Source organism: Saccopteryx bilineata, chromosome 5 (assembly GCF_036850765.1).
Source record: "Saccopteryx bilineata isolate mSacBil1 chromosome 5, mSacBil1_pri_phased_curated, whole genome shotgun sequence".
Taxonomy (NCBI): Eukaryota; Metazoa; Chordata; class Mammalia; order Chiroptera; family Emballonuridae; genus Saccopteryx; species Saccopteryx bilineata.
The window spans coordinates 122,905,592-122,924,081 of record NC_089494.1 but is presented as its reverse complement, the minus strand read 5'-3'; the positions used below and the strand labels follow the sequence as shown (position 1 = coordinate 122,924,081).

At 39.1% G+C, this 18,490-nt stretch overlaps 1 protein-coding gene across 4 annotated transcripts in view; it reads left to right on the top strand.

The window, feature by feature from the left end:
- MAP3K2 (mitogen-activated protein kinase kinase kinase 2) overlaps positions 1–8,225 on the top strand; it is a 104,739-nt gene extending 96,514 nt beyond the window's left edge. For all 4 annotated transcript variants that reach the window (XM_066233127.1, XM_066233128.1, XM_066233129.1 and 1 more), the window contains one exon: positions 420–8,225. In XM_066233127.1, the coding sequence (XP_066089224.1) occupies positions 420–645 (226 nt within the window). In that variant the 3' untranslated portion in view covers positions 646–8,225. The remainder of the gene's footprint in view (positions 1–419) is intronic.
- The last annotated feature ends 10,265 nt before the right edge of the window (positions 8,226–18,490 follow it).

Sequence of the window (18,490 nt, the reverse complement as noted above, 5' to 3'; positions counted from 1 at the left end):
TTGCTTCATAATTTTAAGCTAGAACATAAAATGGCCATTTTCTGCTTCTCACCAGAACAGTTTTTAATGGATATTCCTTTTAGGTACCTAAAGGCAAAAATAATTTTTAATGTCTGTATTTGTAAGATAAGGACAAAAAATTATATTTAATATCAGGTTAGAAAATTACGTAAATCAGAATTTATAAAATGAGTCATACTTTTTGCTTAACTATTTGAGTCAGTCCTTAAATTGTGGTTTGTTTTTATTGACTTTTATGTTTAAATTATGTCATATATATTTACAACCTTTTAATGAAACTGAACTTGAAATCAAGTCATACTTATGTATATATGGACTTTACTCCTGTTTCTTGTTTTATAGTTAACTGGCTTTCTTTCATGATGATATTGTTTGTGTAATTAAAACAATTTTTTTAGGAGTGTGGGCTGTACTGTGGTAGAAATGCTAACTGAAAAGCCTCCATGGGCGGAGTACGAAGCAATGGCTGCCATCTTTAAAATCGCTACTCAGCCAACAAACCCGAAGCTGCCAACTCACGTCTCAGACTATACTCGAGACTTCCTCAGGCAGATCTTTACAGAGGCCAAGCTGAGACCCTCCGCAGATGAGCTCTTAAGGCATGTGTTTGTGCACCATCACTAGCAGCCAGCAGCCTCCTCATATGCCTCTGCCTGGCACACTCTGTTCATCTACCTTCTCTCTGACTGCACTTTTCTTTTTTATAAAAAGAGAGATGGGGAGAAAAAAAGACAAGAGGGAAAGTGTTTCTCTTGATTCTTGGTTAAATTTGTTTAATAGTAGTAACCTAAATTTTTATATTTAATATTTTTTTTCCTTACAAGAACTTGAAACTTAAAAACATTTTTTTTTATAATGTACTGATGTGGTTCAGAGACGTAAAGCACTTTAGTACATGGTCACTCTTTTTCGTACAAACAAATCATGGAAAAACCTAAAGATTGTAGTCTTTCTCTGGGTCACTGACAACTTAGCAGTGATGGGGAGACATGGAAAATGAGAAGAAAATGATGTATAATTTGTTTTTAATGATAGTATTTAAACTAGAGTCTCATTTGTGGGTTTGAACCCTAAACTTGAGTTTAGAGTAGGTACTCAACTTAAAAGAATATAGGTTCCTTCTTATATCTGTATTCTTTAGATCCTAATCTCTTGTCTACCAAGCTTTTGCTTTGTAGGAATCTTGATAGAAAACATGAATCTCTAAGAGGTATGTTTGTTTGTTAATTCTAACCAGAAAAATAAGCAAATACACTATAAAAGATCCATGTTATTGGAATCTATAAATCTTAAGGGATAGCTTTCTGTTTAAAATATATATATATATACTATTTTATTTTAAAACATATATGGAAAGTCAAGGAGCAAATCCAAATTAAAAGACAAAGGAGGTTGCTTTAAATGTGTGAACAGTAGTAGAGACCATGTTTGCCAGTCAGCAGAAATAATGAAAAGAAGAGCTAAGTGTTGTTTAGTGTATTTTAAACTGTGTTCTTTACCTGAGGAGAAAGTCCTAAAATGAAGGGAAAGGAGAAATAGTCATATTATATCTTCCTACTTCTAGATCCTGATTCCTCATGGATAACATTTCTTAAGTGCTAAGAGTATATAACCTGGAGTGCCATAAAACTAGTGTTATAAGATAAAGCCCTTGTTCTCGGGATCACAAAATACTAAAGCACCTCAAAAAGCAGTAAGACAGTTCAGAAGGATGAGGTACATACAGCTTACTTCTCTTGGCATTTGGCAATGCCTGGAGACAGTTTTGTCACAACTTAAGAGGATGCTAGTGGCATCTAGTGAGTAGAGGCCAAGGATGCTGTGAAACAAACAGTGTAAAAGGACAGAGTCGGCTGCCCCCAACAAAGAATTGTCCTGCTCAAATGTTAACAGGGCCAAGCCTGAGGAACCCTGCCTGTTATAAAGACCAGCCTCAGTGAAAACTGGGAACAGCCCTTGGAAAGAAGTTCCTTGCAAAGTCAGTTTCAGAGAGAAAGTAGTATAACACACAGTGGGGGTTTTGCAGGAGCAGACACCACTACTTCAGGTTAAGGGCAAATGATCCCAGCAGCAAGCAGCAGTCTGTTCCTCACCAGCTGCATGGTACGCCCAAATCAGTAACTTCAATTTTAGAAACAGAATGAATATAATCACACAGCTTAGTGAACTCATCTGTCTGTATATATTCTTTCCTTGGCTCAATTTATAATTGTGGGAAAAGAACCAGGTATTTCAAGTATAATGTCTCTACTAAGAGCAAGGACATTAAATGGAAGGAGACAAGTAGGAGAATTACACTATCTCTCATGGACTTGTGCTACTGAAAAATATGAATGATACCAGTAACTTGGCCACTCGCCATTTTTTTCAGTATATTAAAGCAAAGTGCTGAAGAGCTAGAAAATAGTATTCTTTCTGGAGGCCCTAAATATAAATACCTTTTATGAGATTCATAGGGGACTCCAGTATTTTATTTCCTGCTAAAAAGTGTGATCTTTAGGGACTCTTAAAATACTGTTTCTGAAGTTAAGTAGATTTTGGCTTACTGTATTAAGAGTCCTATCTGACGTTCCCTGTAGGAAATACGAAATTCCTCTAGCTAGTTTGAGAAGCAGTCCAAGCACAAAGGTTCTCCCATACTCTTAATCGAAGGAAGCGGTTCACCAGGAAGATTATAAATGAGTGGCCCCTTCCCTAGAAAACCAGCTGTCAAATCCTGTTTTGTAAACAGTCCCCAAGGGTATGGATATGTTGCATTTCTTTATCTGTTTTGAGTGAAGGCATCTCTTCTGCTTGAGCAAGACCATGGTGTCTGTCCTTTGTTTCTGTCTTGTGTGACTGTAATTTCCTTCTACTCATTCTTGGTCTTGGTCTGTCAGGGTAACCAGTGGTGCAGAACATGAGACAAACAATCTTTAGAAAGAAATCTTGGGGGACTGGGAAACCCCAAGCAAGACTGCAGTCTCTTTTTCCTTTTTAATGCTATAGAAAGTCAGTCACCTGAAAGGAAACGACTACCTTAACACTGCTGCAGAAGACCTTTGTTGTATAAGAGAAATATTGTTCTTTATGTAGAGATTTAAAGATAGACAAATAGTTTACAGAATTATTATATAAAGTGATGTGAATTTATTTTAAACAAGTTGTAAAGGTACCAAAACCACAAGAAAAGTTAATATATATAAAAGCTACTAGAACAAAAAAGCTTGAAGTGTGATGGGGTATGGAAGACCAAAAGTAAATTTAAAAAAGAAAATTTTGAAACAAAACACTTCTATTGGGGCAGTTATATGTAACACTCCCAACTTTCTCTTTTTAAGAACAGTGTGGATCAACAGATGAAATTTGAACTTTTTAAGATGACTGTAAATGTATTTTGTTTTTTAAATGCACAACTGATTCTTCTATACTGTAATGTTCCTTTGCTGAGGCTGGAAAATGGTCAGACTGCTGACTTTGTGCCTTTAAAATGCATTCTGCTTTGATTGTGGCAGACTTTCTGGTGCTGGAGAAGATTCACTAGCAGTCTTACTGTGCTTTTCAGGAAGTATCTTTCTACCTAGGCCTTGAGAGAGTCAAAATGTCATGACTTAAGTTTGGGCCAAATACAAGATCTTTTACATTGCAAACAAAGTGTATTGAATAAAGGGTTGAAAACTATAATGACTACTGGGAATTTTGATGATTGGTAATTATTTCAAATGTATTTAAAAGTATACAGACTTTGAAATTTTCAGTATATGAATATCTTTCAATTTTTTCTCATTTACAAAACATTTCTAACTTGAAAAAATGGTTAAAGACTGTTGCCTTAATTTTCAAAGGCATTGTCAACCTTACATAGTTAATGGGATTGAAATGCAGAGGCTGAACTACAAAAAAATTAAAACTTATTTCAGAATAAATTGAATTGGCTTTCACTTGAGAGTCTTTATCTTGTTCTCAATAGAAACTACATTAAAAAGTGATATTTGTTTACAGTAGCTTTCTGCTCCTTTACCTCTTACATGTGTCAAATCTGGTCTGTTGTATTACGGAGATGGAGTTATGATAAGATACGTGCAGTCATTAAGAAAATTAAGTCTGAATAGTTTATCAAAATGACCAAGGTTGGGTTCAGAGGCCCAGAGGTTTGCCACATGCAGACTCTTGGCCCACGGCAGAGTTCTCAGCGAGTGATTTCATTTGGGATCTAGGGACCAATAGCTTGGATGTGAAATCACCTGGTGTCGATCAAGTATAGTAATCTATAAACATTTTAGAAGCAGGGCGAATCTTTTTCATTTGCTTATTCAAAAATTGTGGCTTATTGTGTCAGGTACTAAATTAATTTATTCTTGAGGTCACAGTATAGGAGGAGACATGGGCATACCCTGACTCTGAAAGTTCAGTGGCTGTTTTAAAATTTTACTATTTTTTGTGATAAGGGGGAAGCAATTTTGGATAATTATTGGCTGTTATAAACGAAAATGTCACTAACAACATGAATTAAAAGTATCCCCAAACTAGAGGGACCTCCATGGGCCAGGCAGCCTCTCTCTCTCTCTCAGGACTCCCTCTTCTAAAACCCAGCCTCTGCTCAGCAGTTCCGTGATGGAGGGCATTTATTCATAATATAGTGTTTTTTTCCTGCTCTTTCTTTTAAAGAGAAAAGAAATGCTTTCTTTTGGTGTAAACTGTTAAAATACCTAAAACATTTTATAGAAATTGAATTCTGTAAACAGTGTTATTTATATTAAGATTAGGACAATTTCTCGATACTGTTTTCCATTAAGTTTGATCTTTGTTACAATTGTAATGTTCATATTTTGAATTTTAAGATTGGTTAAATATTAATGAAAAGCAATTTAATTGTTAATTTTTGGTAGTGCCTTTTTCTCTGTATGCCTTAATTTTATTTTATATCAGTAATTCATATTATCCACCGGAATGAAGATTTTTCTCCAAAATCAGTAGTTTCAAGAGTTGATTTGGCCTTAAACTGTGTATTGGCCCTTAAATATTTCTTAATGCCTGCTCCTTCTCCTACCCTTTTTTACCTCTTAGTTTTTTTGCATGAAAGCAAAGACATTGTCGTTAGTCTGTGATAGACAACTGCAGTCTCCACTAGATTAGAGCTCCTAAGATAAGGACAGAGGGATTCACATTCTAAAGAGACATAGAGTCGGTTGTTTTCCAGGCTGATTACTTGATTTTCAATCACATTGACACTGTCCAGGTTCTTTGTACATCATGGTTTAGTTAGGGTTTTCATAGCAGAGGTAGGATGGTTGTTTTGCCCTAAAGAGGTTAAGTGGTTTACAAATGTTAAGGCAATGAAGCTTAGGACAGTGAGCAAGAAAATTCAGGGGTAGCAAATTCTAATCTAACATTTCGAGGAAAATTCTAGCTTTTCTGTGAAGTGTGTGTGTGTGTGTGTGTGTGTGTGTGTGTGGAGTTGGGGCAGGGATTGGAAGAGAGGAAAGGTATGAGTGTTCATTAGATTAGTTTCTGTTCTTGGAGGATCAAAAATTTGTGTGACCTACTGATGACCGGTGAGTATAATCGTCCTCAGGTGGGAGTGCCAGCACATTTTCCACAAGTCACTAGTATAAATGATTGTTTAAAAAGGTATTTATTGTAAATTGCCAAGTTCTTGGTTGGTAAAAGTAGATTAAAATAGAATTTGTATGTGTTGTGTAATAGTATATATATAATCCTTAAATAGAAAGTAATTGGTTTTGCATAGTTCTTCATGAACTCTTTGGAATAGAAATTCTGCTAGACATCATCAAAACAAGCTTCCTTAGTTTATGAAACATTCAAAAGGAAATTTTCTTATACCTCTTTTGGTTGGCTAGGGAAGAAGTGCTGTAAAGCCACTGTCCCTACTTCACAGTTGTCTCAGCTTTGCTCTGACTTCTGCCGACATTTGGAACAGGACACCATAACAGGTGTGGGAAGTGCCAGAGCCAACCATTTAGCATAATCGCCTTTCAGAGCTGTAAATGGTAATGAGCTCTCAGGGGAGTCCAGAGAATCTTCTCTCAGTGATAGTCAGAGTGGACATGATTTAGTTTCTGAAAGTTGAAGGGAGGGGTCATAGCTATTGTAGAAAAGAAAAGGAATAAATTTTATCTGTTGTCTGCATAGTCTTTTATGTAATTCTTCATGTTTTTCATAATTCATTTAATAGACAGTAATGTGATATCTTTATTAATAATAGTGAAGGTATAAATCTGTCCCTATAGCTGATTACTTCTTCTTTGCTTTCACAATCTGTATTATTAGAATCAATTTAAACCAAAGCTTTTCTATTCCATGCACCCATTACCAAAATGATTATCACTGTTACTTCTGTCCACCTGTTTGTTAATAGGGTAAAAATGATAAAGCTGATACTAGTAGAATTTGTATTTCAATCTGTCCTTCAAGTGAAAGGAGAGGTGCTTAGTGTTTGCATTTAGACATGCAAAATTTCAACTATGGAACTGAATAGACATTACAAACTTGAGCTTTTACATGTGCCAATCTTACTAACATTGGTTGACAGTCAATGCATTGAAACATGATGCCTCGGGTTGGTGGTGTACTTTCTAGTGTCTTAACATTCATGAACTTATGTTTGACTTGAGGGGCATTTCAGGAAAGCTTTGAGGAAAATTAAATTATAGACTGATGTCTGCTTTGTGCCATAAGCATTTTGGAACATAAGGAAGGATGCATTCCAGAATGCGTGCAGAATTTGTCTCCAAATAAGGTTCTGAGTCCCTTAATGACCATTGAGAACAGTCGAGTTTGTGACTATACTGAAAAGCACTTTTATGTTCATTTATTTATTTATATTTTTAGATTTTATTTTTTAAAAAGGATATATGGTGATGATTTTAGCGTTAGCATTACTTGGAGGGGAGAGATAAGTAACAAAATTACATTTTAAACTCTAGCAGGTACTTAGACTTCAAAATGGAATTGACATATTCTTATTTTTCCAAAGACTTTTCTTCCACCTGGAATAAGAAGAGAGGACTAGTGGAAATGTTTGAGCTGAAAAGGGTTACGAGCACAAGAAAGTGGGCCAAACTCTTAAACCATACCCTCTCCAAGTGAGAGCACAGTGTCTAAGGATGAGAGTACTTTAAAAACATGGTTGTTTTTAATACAATCTTAATTAGTAAAAGGTTTACATTTTTTTCTATTGCTGTTGGTTTTAAATTTTGCTACCCTGCATTCAGAAATAGTATAAAAGAGTTAATACCAAAAATACTTTTCAATGTCTGACATCTCTTATATTTCACATGGTTCTTTTTATTCAAATATCATTGTAAATAAAAGTAAACTTGGATAAATTTAAGAATAAACTTTAATTATTTCAAACTATGATTATCAATTTGTATATTTACCTTTTGGCTTAATGTACATTTTTTAAATATAGCTATTCTTTATATTTAACCTTATTAGTTTCTCTCTGTAAACATTTTTAATCTCAGTTGAATGCTGGGCAGTTTATAATTATGTACAAAGGTTTGTTGTTTTTTTTCATATCAAGGTTGACTTTTTTGCACATTTTGGGAAATGTGTCATGTGTACACTGATTTACTACTCTGACCAATACTTGTTGATTTGTGTATGAGCATCATGAATGTGTGCATTGAACTACTGTCTGTGTCTCTGTCTTTTAACTTTCTTCAAGATGTAGCCATCAGTAACTGCATTGCTGTTACCGACTTCAGTGGACCTTATTGCTTTTACAAAGTACACTTACCTATGGTTCTGTCTTTGTTGAAGAACTCAGGAGTTCACCATCACTTTCTGATTTAATATGTATTTTAAAATCCATGACTAAGTTGAAAGTATGCTTGTAACTCTGTGTATCAGGGGATATGTGTGTGGAAATGTCTAGTCTGTAGACACATTTGTATATTTCAGTAATTTCTATTTTCATTTTAATTCTACATTTTTATGAACTTGTTTTATATAAAGGTACTGTTTAGTTAGAATTAAATATATATAAAAGCTTTTTGAGAGATTATTTACTATATGAAGATATTTTCAGCTGGCTGATCAAAAATATTTTTAAAATTTTGTTTTTAACCATTCAAAATATGTATTTCCAGAATTTGATGAATATTTACTTTGCTATCAGAATACTCTTGCAAGGAAGAACATTGACTTCTCTTGAGAATTCTCTGAAATGCAGTTAAAAAGGAAAAAATTGGTTTTAAGCAGTAGCAAAAATATGCTGTCCACTAAAAATGGCCGTTGAATTCTTAGAGCTATGACAAATGTGAGAAACTAAATTGTCTTGGAAAGGTGCCAAGATTTATATATCTCCAGTTTCTCTTGGCTGGTCCTACTATTGTTTTAAATGTTTCTTTTATTGTGCCCTAAAATTTCAACTCTTAGTTTTTTTCTTACTGGGCAAGGTCAGATCTTGTTTATGAAACAACACATTGATATATTGTGATTCTCTGCAATTGACTATAAATTGGTTCAGAAATGTCCAAATATGTATTGAGTGTCTTTATACTGTGCTGTGTATGTTAAGTAACTGGCAGACAAAAAATTGGAAATTAAATTTCCAATCTGACAATGTTATTGTACTTAAGAAAAAACCTGTTTTTAATATGCGGTACCACATAAAATTACTTGTGTGAGAAATAAAGTCCACTGTTGCAGTTGAATGTCATGTAGCTTATTATGTTATAAGGAGCCAGTATGATTAGCAGAATCTCCCAGAGGCCAGATACAGTGTGGTATGTGCCACTTTTCATGCATATTTTGACTTTGTGTTGTTTACTGAAAGTTGTACTTGTAAAAATGTATAAAATTTCTGAGTTTAACAGTTTTTATGTATCTGTTTTTCTTGCTGGAAAATAGCTTTTTAAAAATCTAATGTGAAAAAACCATGTTTATATTTTGTTAGTAATCAATTTGTTTATATGGAAATTCGTATATTGTTGGCACACATCTTTGTTTAGGTTTATCATGCATGAAGGCCTGCAATAATTAGCACAATGAAAATTGCCCTTTTTTTTAACATGTTAATTCAGTTTTTGAAAGATTGTGGTGCGAAGGGTTACTTTTAAGTAACCTGGATTATGGAATATAAATGAATGGCACTTTCAGTGTTAATAAAGCTGATATTTATTTCCACTATGATTGGTTTGTCCAGATCTGTTCTTGGACACAGTGTATTCCCAAGTGTCCCTCCTCCACCTGTGTTGATCATTTTCTAGGAGACCAAGCATATACTAACCTGGAAACATTGCAATGGAATCTTTCTAGAAGATTCTATACTGTCTTACCCAACATGCTCTGGCATATCTTCTTCTGGATACTTTGATTACCTAAATTAGAAATTTACAGTGATTAAAAATAGCATATAGAAACAGTGCTTTGGACCTGATGTGTCGTGTTGGCAACTTTATAGGCCTGGCAACAGTGCTTTAGAGCTCAGGACTTATTACAGTGGGGCTTTTCAGCATTCATTGAAGTGTTCTTTTAAAAACAAGATACCCTGGCTGGTTGGCTCAGTGGTAGAGTGTCGGCCCAGCGTGTGGATGTCCCGGGTTTGATTCATGGTCAGGGCACACAGGAGAAGCACCCATCTGTTTCTCCACCCTTCCCCCTCCTTTCTCTCTATCTCTCTCTTCCCTTTTTGCAGCCAAGGCTCCATTGGAGCAAAGTTGGCCCGGGTGCTGAGGATGGCTCCATGACTTCCACCTCAGGCACTAGAATGGCTTCGGTTGCAATGGAGCAATGCCCCAGATGGGCAGAGCATTGCTCCCTAGTGGGCATGCCAGGTGGATCCCGGTTGGGAGCATGCGGGGGTCTGTCTCTCTGCCTCCCTGCTTCTCACTTCAGAAAAATACACACACACAAAAAATAAAAATAAATAAATAGCCTGACCTGGCGGTGGCACAGTGGATAGAGCGTCAGACTGGGACGCAGAGGACCCAAGTTCAAAACCCCAAGGTGGCCATCTTGAGTATGGGCTCATCTGCTTTGAGCAAGGCTCACCTGCTTGAGCCCAAGGTTGCTGGCTTGAGCAAGGGGTCACTCGGTCTGCTGTAGAGCCCTGGTCAAAGCACATATGAGAAAGCCATCAATGAACAACTAAGGTGCCACAATGAAGAATTGATGCTTCTCATCTCTTTCCCTTCCTGTCTGTCCCTATCTCTGTCTCTGTCACAAAATAAATAAATAAATAAAAACAAAATAAACGAAGCCCACTGTCAAGGTATAAAGAATGGATGTTCCCACAGTATTGCAGATCATTTAAATGAATACTTTTATAGAGAGGGCAACTTAGCAATCCAAGTCAAAAGCCTCAGAATTTGTGTTCTTTCTGACCCATCAGTGGTGTATCTAGGAATTAATTCTGTGGAATGATTACACGTGTTAAGATATAGCTATAAAAGCCCCAAATTAAGGCTGTGCCCAACAATGGGGGTTAGTATAACAAAGTACCACACACTGGGTGGCTTACAACATCAGAAATTTGTCTCAGCTCTGGAGGCTAGAAGTCTGAAATGCTTCCTCTGGAACCTGTGGGGAAAACCTCCTGGGCTTCTTCCTAGGTGTTCCTTGGCTCACAGTAACCTAACTCTAGTCTCTGCCTCTGTCTTCACATGGCGTTCTCCCTTAGTATCTGTCCCTCTGTATACTTCTCTTTTTTATGAGGACACCACAGTCATGGGATGAAGGCCCACCCTAATGACCTCTAAAAACCCTGTTTCCACATAAGGTCACATTGCATGGGACTGGAGGTTATGACATCAAAATAACTTTTTTTTCGGGGGGTAATGCAAACCCTATTCTGTGGCCCCTAAAATTTCATATCCTACCCACATGCAAAATACAGTCACCCTATCCCACTATACCCCCCAGTTTTAATCATTCCAGTATCCGTTCTAAGTCCTATATTTTATCTAAACATCAAATTAAATCATCTAAATCATTCAAGTCAATTATGGGTAAGACTTGATATATGATTCATACAGGAACAAAATTCATTTTCATCTGTGAACCTATCAAACCAGACTAGTTATCTGCTTTCAAGGGGGACAGATGGAGGATAGACATTTCTATTTTAGAAGGGAGAAGAAATCCAAAGGAAAAGCCTGGGTCCCAAGCAAGTCTGAAACCTAACAGGGAAACAGACCACATTCAATTTTAAGGCTCAGTGAAAGTCCTCATTGACTCCATGCTATGACCTGAGGAGCCTACAGGGGTGGTGGAGTTGCCTCCTCAGAACCAAGGAGGTGGCCCAAAGTCATTGGACCTGCAGCCTGGGCCTGGCCCCCACTCTGGCCCATGGTGGCAGGCAACAGCAGCCCTGCTGTTCTCTGAACTGCCCTCACATCATTCTTCCCTTTTCTGAAATAGATTGGATTTGCAGCCAGACAGCTATGTCAGTCCCTTTCTTGCCCATAGAATTCCAGAAGTCTGATGGCCTTCACCTAGCCCCACATCTGCCCCCTTTCAAACTGGCACAGTTTCTGCTGAGGTCTTTGATTGCATCCATAAGTCACATTTTGGGTGGTTTTCTTTCTCCCCATTTTTGGCTGCCTTTTTGTGTTTGTTTCTATATAGTAGATAGATCTCCTGTGATTCCTATTCTTTATGGGGTAGCCTTATATAGTAGGTATTCTGTTGGGTCCAGTGGTGTAGACTCCTTGATCACCTGCGCTGGGTGCTTCAGGACTATCCCTTGTGTGGGTTATATTGGCCATCATGTAATTGAGTCTTGAATTCTATTAGCCTGTTATGCATGGGATCAACCCTCAGGCTGGCTCTGAGGCTCTACCTTGACCAAAGCATGCAAGCAGAATATGCCTCAACTGGGTTGTTGCCTGAAAAATCTCCCTTTACATGTGCTGCTCTGATGTCTAAAGCTGGCCATTGGGTGTGTTGGTTTAGGCCAATGTAAGACCCTCCCTGTGACTGGCCCTCTGTCACCTGTTTGGAGCTACAAGTGATCCACAGTTTGTAGCTGTCTCTGCATAACTAGGGTGGGCATGGGAAGGATCAGGCTGCACACCAAGGCCCACTTTTACCAGCACTGGGCCCAGAGGCAGGTCAGCAAAAGTCCCAAGGCACCCTGTGACTCACCTCTGGCTGCCTCAGCTTGCTGACTGCCTGTTAGGTCTGTCACTAAGAGAGTCTTTGGTAGAATCGGGATGACGGGGCTGTTGGATCTCATCTGAGAGGGAGGTGCCTGTTCGGCTTCAGGGAGGGTGGTGGATGTGACCCCCATCACATTGCCACAGGTCTCAGTCTGTCCTGGATCTTGACCTGACCTCAGCAGAGCAGAGCCACTAGGAGTCAAGCAGGTCAGGCATTGGAACCCAGAGCGTGGGTCTACTGGAAGCCAGGAATGTGGTTCTATCAAATCTCTCATGAGGAGAAGCACCAGTCAGACTCACAGGAAAGTGGGGGGAATAGCTCCCACCTCAAAGCCAGACAACTGAGGCACTCTGTCCAGACCTCACTCCTTGGCCAAGCAACTGAATTCCCAGCAGGGCCTAATCTTCAGGGTGGGGCAAATTTCTTTCCCCCAGGCTGTTGCCAGATGGAGGGGAGTGCTCTGCCCAAGAATGATGGTGATTGTGGTATAGGAGAATGCCTCTGTACAGGGATTTTGGTAGCTGTTCCCCTCTCTCTCCCCAGAATCAAGCAGCAGACTCCTGAAATGATTCTAGTCTGCTCAGCCTTCCCTCCACCAGAGCCAAGGGTAAGTGACTGCATATGAGATTTCTGCATTGGCTCTTTAAGAGGGTGCCTGAGTCTCTGCAGATTCCCATCTCTTTCCAGCAGACAGAAACCTTGCTACTTTTTACAGCAAAATACTATGTGGTTGCCTCATGGTTCTGGTGCTCTGGGCTGGGTAGCCTGGCTTGGAGTTTAGACCCCTCCTTCTCAGGAGGATTTCCCCCACAGCTGAGATTTCCCTCCTGAACCTCAGCTGCAGGTCGTGGGATTGGGACCAATGCTTTTTGCATCTCTGCCCTTCCTGCCAGGCTCGATGTGGCTTCTTCCGTGAATCCTTGGTTATAAGACTCTTCTTCATTTAGTCTTGAGTTGGTTATTCGGGATGGTTTTTCTTAAATTTAGTTATAACTCCAGTTTGGTCCTGAGAAGAAGTGAGTGTAACATTCACCTACTCTGCCACAATCTTGGATCCTTCCCGCAAGTATATCTTTATGGTGTAAAAACACTTACAGAAAGAAAAAATAAGCCTGGAAGAAAATAAGCCAAAAACGATATAGCTAGAAGGTGTTATGTATGCTTTAAATAGTTTTTGCTATGCTTTACTTTGTTTTCCAAGACTTCTGCATGACATGTATTGATTTAAGCAGAGAAAATCTTGAAATGCTAAAGTTGGTTTTAAAGGTTTGGTTCCCCTACTTCTTGCAATTTATGTGAAGTAGGGACCAACAAACCTTCAACTTATTGAAGGCCATTTAGCTGAGAACTGACCTCTACATTGCAAATCCTGTGACTGGGTCTGTCTTCAAGCTGCTCAGCTTGTCAGCAGCATCTAGAACGATCAGTTCCTCCACCTTGAAATAAAATGAATTGAAAGCGGGACTTGCAGGACTCCTGATTTTCCTGTCTTACACTCTTCCCCAACCGGGGTTGCCCAATTCTCCTTCTCATTTTCTAGCCTCTTCACTAAAATGTTCTCTGATCTTTTCTCTTACCTGGGTTCATTCCCTAGGTAACTTCAGTTAGTTGTAATGGCTTCAATACCATAGATATGTTGACAATTCCCAAACTTATCGTTCTAGGTCCCAGAACTTCAGACTTAAACCTAGCTGCCTTCTTGACACTTTATTTGATTGTCTAACAGGTTACTTCTATGGTCTGAATAGCATCTTACCCACAATTCACATGTCAAAGCCCTAACCCCTAATGTGACTGTATTTGGAGACAGAGCCTGTGAGGAGGTGATAAAGGTTAAATGAGGTAGTAAGGGCCCTGCCTTTTACCCACCCTTATTGGAAGAGACACCAGAGGGCCTGCTCTTTCTCCAGCCCATATGTGAGGATATAGGGAGAAGGCCAGAAGTCACTCATCTCCAAGCCAGTAATAGAGCAGGACCTGATCATGAACTTCCAGTCTTTAGAACTTTTGAGAAAATCAATTTCTGTTGTTTATATCACAAGTCTGTGGTATTATGTTATTACCCTGAAGCAGACTAATACACCTACTTAAAACCTGTACCTTCCATAAGGTATATACTTTCTGTAGTTTCTTCAGCCAAAAATCTTGAGTTAATTTTTACTCCTCTCTCTCATTTTTCCATATCTAGCCAGTCAGCAAATCCAGCTCTAACTTCAAAATATATATATTTAGAAAGGAACCACTTTACCCTACCACACTAGTAAAGCCAGTGATTTCTCTTTTTTTCACCAAAATAACCAAATACTTTATTTTTTTTAAGCAGATAAACAGCAAAGTACAATGCAGTATCCAGATTCATTATAAAAATAACTACTGAAGCTTCCAAAACATCAAAAGAAGCTGAATCAATGGTTACAACTCTATAATTTTTAGCCATTATAAAGAGTTTTGTTCGAGATCTAAGCTTGATTTCTACATAATATTCACATGCATTCCTTGTGCCGATTTATTATCAAAATGGGGACACTTGAAGGGCAAGTCTGGCTTTGTCTTGATTTCAAAGATAACACAGCAGCAACTTGTCTTAGAAATCCTGTCTCCTGATGTTATAGCACAAATTCTGTTTCTGAAAATAAGATCAGACTAGATTCCTTTGAACTAGTTCAGGTCCCCAAGCTTTTCAAGCACCATGGTATCTGGATATGCTCACACATAAATTTTTTTTTTTTGTCTTTCGACCAGAAATCCAAAAAGGGGCCCCACTTTCAGAGTCCTGTTATTGAGGATTTTAAGAACCACAGTAAATCCAAGTAAAGGCAGTGGATGCAATTATCCATTACATTTTCTATTAAGGAAAAATATATATGAGAGTACCCTGTCAAATGGGAAAATGATACCAATTATATGGTTATTGAAAAAGAGTTCTACAAATTCCTTCTTTCAAAATTGTGTTCGGAGGTATTTAAGACCAAAAAGTCGAGAAACTGTTCATATAAATAATTTCTTCACAAGGAAAAAGCCCTCATAAAAAGTGGCTGAGGATCCAGCACAGTGGACCAAGGGAAGATGGACCAATGATGAGCTCGGGCTCTGCATCTCCAGCATGTGTTTATGACATGGATGTGTGCCTAGACCAGTGATGGGCATCTTTTGAGCTCGGTGTGTCAAAATTCGCCAAAAAACCGAGCATAGCTTGGGTGGTGTGTCACTTCGAGAAAAAAACCATAATTTCGTGATATTTATAGTTTAAATAACAAAAATGTATAATTGTAATATATAACTATTTAATAAACCAAAAACTAATTATTTAACTTACATCCTTAGTGACTTCTTTGTTCATCTATCAGTCGGATTCTTTTGTTGGTCTTGATATTATTTAACTTGTGTGGGGTGCTGTGAACTAAGATAAGTGAGGGGGAGGGGGAATTCTTTAACTAAGCTGCCTATTAGTGACTTTTTTGTTGCTGAATTTCATTGGCTAAATCTTCAATTGAAGGTTGGTATTTGTACACTTCAAGCCCAAGTAAGCGCTACTAACTTCATCAGTCAATCTGTTTCTTTTGTTGGTTTTGATATTATTTAACGCTGAGAATAAAGTCTCACAAAAGTACGTAGAGGGAAAAATTGTGAGTAAAGCCATTGCTGTATTTTTCAGGGTGCTAAAAGTGTCTGGTAATCGGTTCCAGGCACTCCAAATTTCCTGTTCGTAGTGGCACTCCTCTTGATTCGTCAAGCAGCACCTTTCCAGATTCTCAAGCTTTGACCTCAAGTCGACAAACACCTGAGCCCAGATGCTGTCTTGAAATTCTGCAAGTTGCATCTTATGTAAATTAAGATGGCTGCCGCTATTTCTAATGGTGGGAAACGGCACCCATAGGACAGGCCCTCGCCTCTCCCAGCTGCCCCTCACTTATCTCAGTAATGATGGTCAATTAGAAATCCACGACACCCCAGAACAGTAGATTGGATGATGACTGCTGTGGTTATGTGGTTGCTGGTAATGGCGAGCGTCCCCTGCACGGCATTCCGCTGCTCCCTTCTCTGCCAGCCGGAAGTGAGGTCAAAGATCCCCTAACGGCCTAACCGGAAGTCCCAGGACTAGACGCTCTGTGCTGGAGTTCTGTTGTTTTGGCCTACACACCTCCCGCACAGACTGTCTACACTACCGCAAATGCTCGGCATGTGGCCCCATACTTCTCTGGTATGCGGCTGCATGTCATTGAAAATGGCTACGCATGTCAGTGCTGACATGCGTGTCATAGGTTCGCCATCATGGGCCTAGACAGTGTGGATAGTTCCTCCGTGTACTTAAAAAACAAGTTAAGACATTAAAGTGAATTTTTGTGTTAGTGAAAAGCCTGCATACAGAAATTGAAAGCCAAGGCCTGAAGGCAAGATTTTTGTCGTCAGACTTGAGAACAGTTGGACATGATGGTAGGCACCAAAGGCTGGCTTAGCTGTATTCAGGCTGGAACAGTATCAAAAATAAGGCAACCTGTGCCTTCTCAGTTTGAGCACATCATCAGAAAGGCCCACTGAGGCAAGAAAAGAAGCTGGCAAGGCAAGTCATAAGATATTCAGACAGGGTGATGATCACAGTTAGATGAGATGATTTGGGTTGTGGGCAGGTGCGAAACCCTTGACCCAGCACCCAAAGTAAATGTCTCTGCATGTCCTGTGCACAACTCTGAGCAGCAATTTCTGTGTTTTGGAGGCGACATTTTCTCCCCCAAAGACACAAAGTTGGAGCCCCCTGAAGAGGTGAGACCACCAAGGTGGAACCTCCATCAGGGGTGGAGCTGAGTGAGAATCACAGAGGACTTCCTGCCACAGATGGCTCCTTCCAGGTCTGGTCAAGTCCTATGAACGAATGTTTGTAGGTGCCTGGAAGAGCTTTGCAGGAATGGTTCATGTCCTGCAGGGTGTCCACACAAAAAGGGATAAAGCAGCAGTTCGCTGTGCACCTGAGTAGGCATATGCTCCCACAGGAGAGCAGGTGAGGGCACTAGTGTTATAGGACAGCTGGTTACAACCATCTTGTTGCAGGAAGGGCAACACATTTGGACCAAGTTGTCGAAGAAAGAGATTGTCTGCTGCACATAGATAGACCGTGTTGTGTTTGGATTCCTTTCTCTATTTCTTGTGTATCTCTTGTATGCTTGTGTTCTGTAGTTATCACATGCTTCATATATACCAGACTAGGTTTATAGCACTCTACTTTAAGTCAATAGTGGTTTAAGTGAACACATTTTAAAATCAGTACGAATTTTACTCATTTCCTCCGTTTGTTTTTGTCATTTTTTAAAACTTCTTTTGTGTGTATGTATACCTTAATTTACTGTTGTAATTGCACATAAATTTACTACTTTTGCCTTTTAACCTTTGTACTAGCTTTAGTGTTGGTTAACACACTGATTTTATTATTTGCCTTTGCCAGTGAGAATTTTTTCTTTGTGGTATTTCCTTATTTATATTTTTTTATGACCCCCTCAACCCCTAATTTTTAAAGAAGTCCTTTTAACAGCTTTTGTAATACTGACTTAGTGGTGATAAATTTTAGATTTTCCTTGTCTGGGAAGCTCTTCATTTCTCCTTTGATTTGGAATGATAGCCTTTCTAGATAGAGTCATCTTGCTTGTAGGTGCTTATTTTTCATCTTTTTGAGTTGTGGACAAAAATGGGGAGTTCCATGAAAAGTAAACTCATAGATGATCTGATCATAAATTTCTAATGGGGACAGGTCATAGTAGGTAGTCATGCCCCAGGTCTATAACTTTTTAGTAAAAGGTTTACCTTTGCCTTAAGCAAGTCCTATCCATTGTTTCTGTGCATCTAGGTTAACACACTTTTTTTTTTTGGTATTTTTCTGAAGTGAGAAGCAGGGAGGCAGAGACTCCCACATGAGCCCTACCAGGATCCACTGGGCAAGCCCACCAGTGGGTGATGCTCTGTCCATCTGGGGCATTGCTCCTTTGCAACCAGAGCCATTCTAGTGCCTGAGGCGGAGGCCATGGAGCCATCCTTAGTGCCCGGGCCAACTTTGCTCCAATGAACATTGGCTGCATGAGGGGAAGAGAGAGAAAACGGAGAGGGGGAAGGGTGGAGAAGCAGATGGGCACACTTGTCCTGTGTGCCCTGGCTAGGTATCAAACCTAGGACTTCCACATGCCGGGCCAATGCTCTACCACTGAGCCAACTGGTCAGGGCAACACACTTTTTTATAACACAGTTTTGTGTTCACCACCCCAAGTTTCCGCTCATCACTATTTATCTCTCCTATGCCCTCCTCCACCTCCCCTCACTACCTCCCAGTAATCACCACACTGTTGTCTATGTCCACAATTTTTTCTTTTCCCCT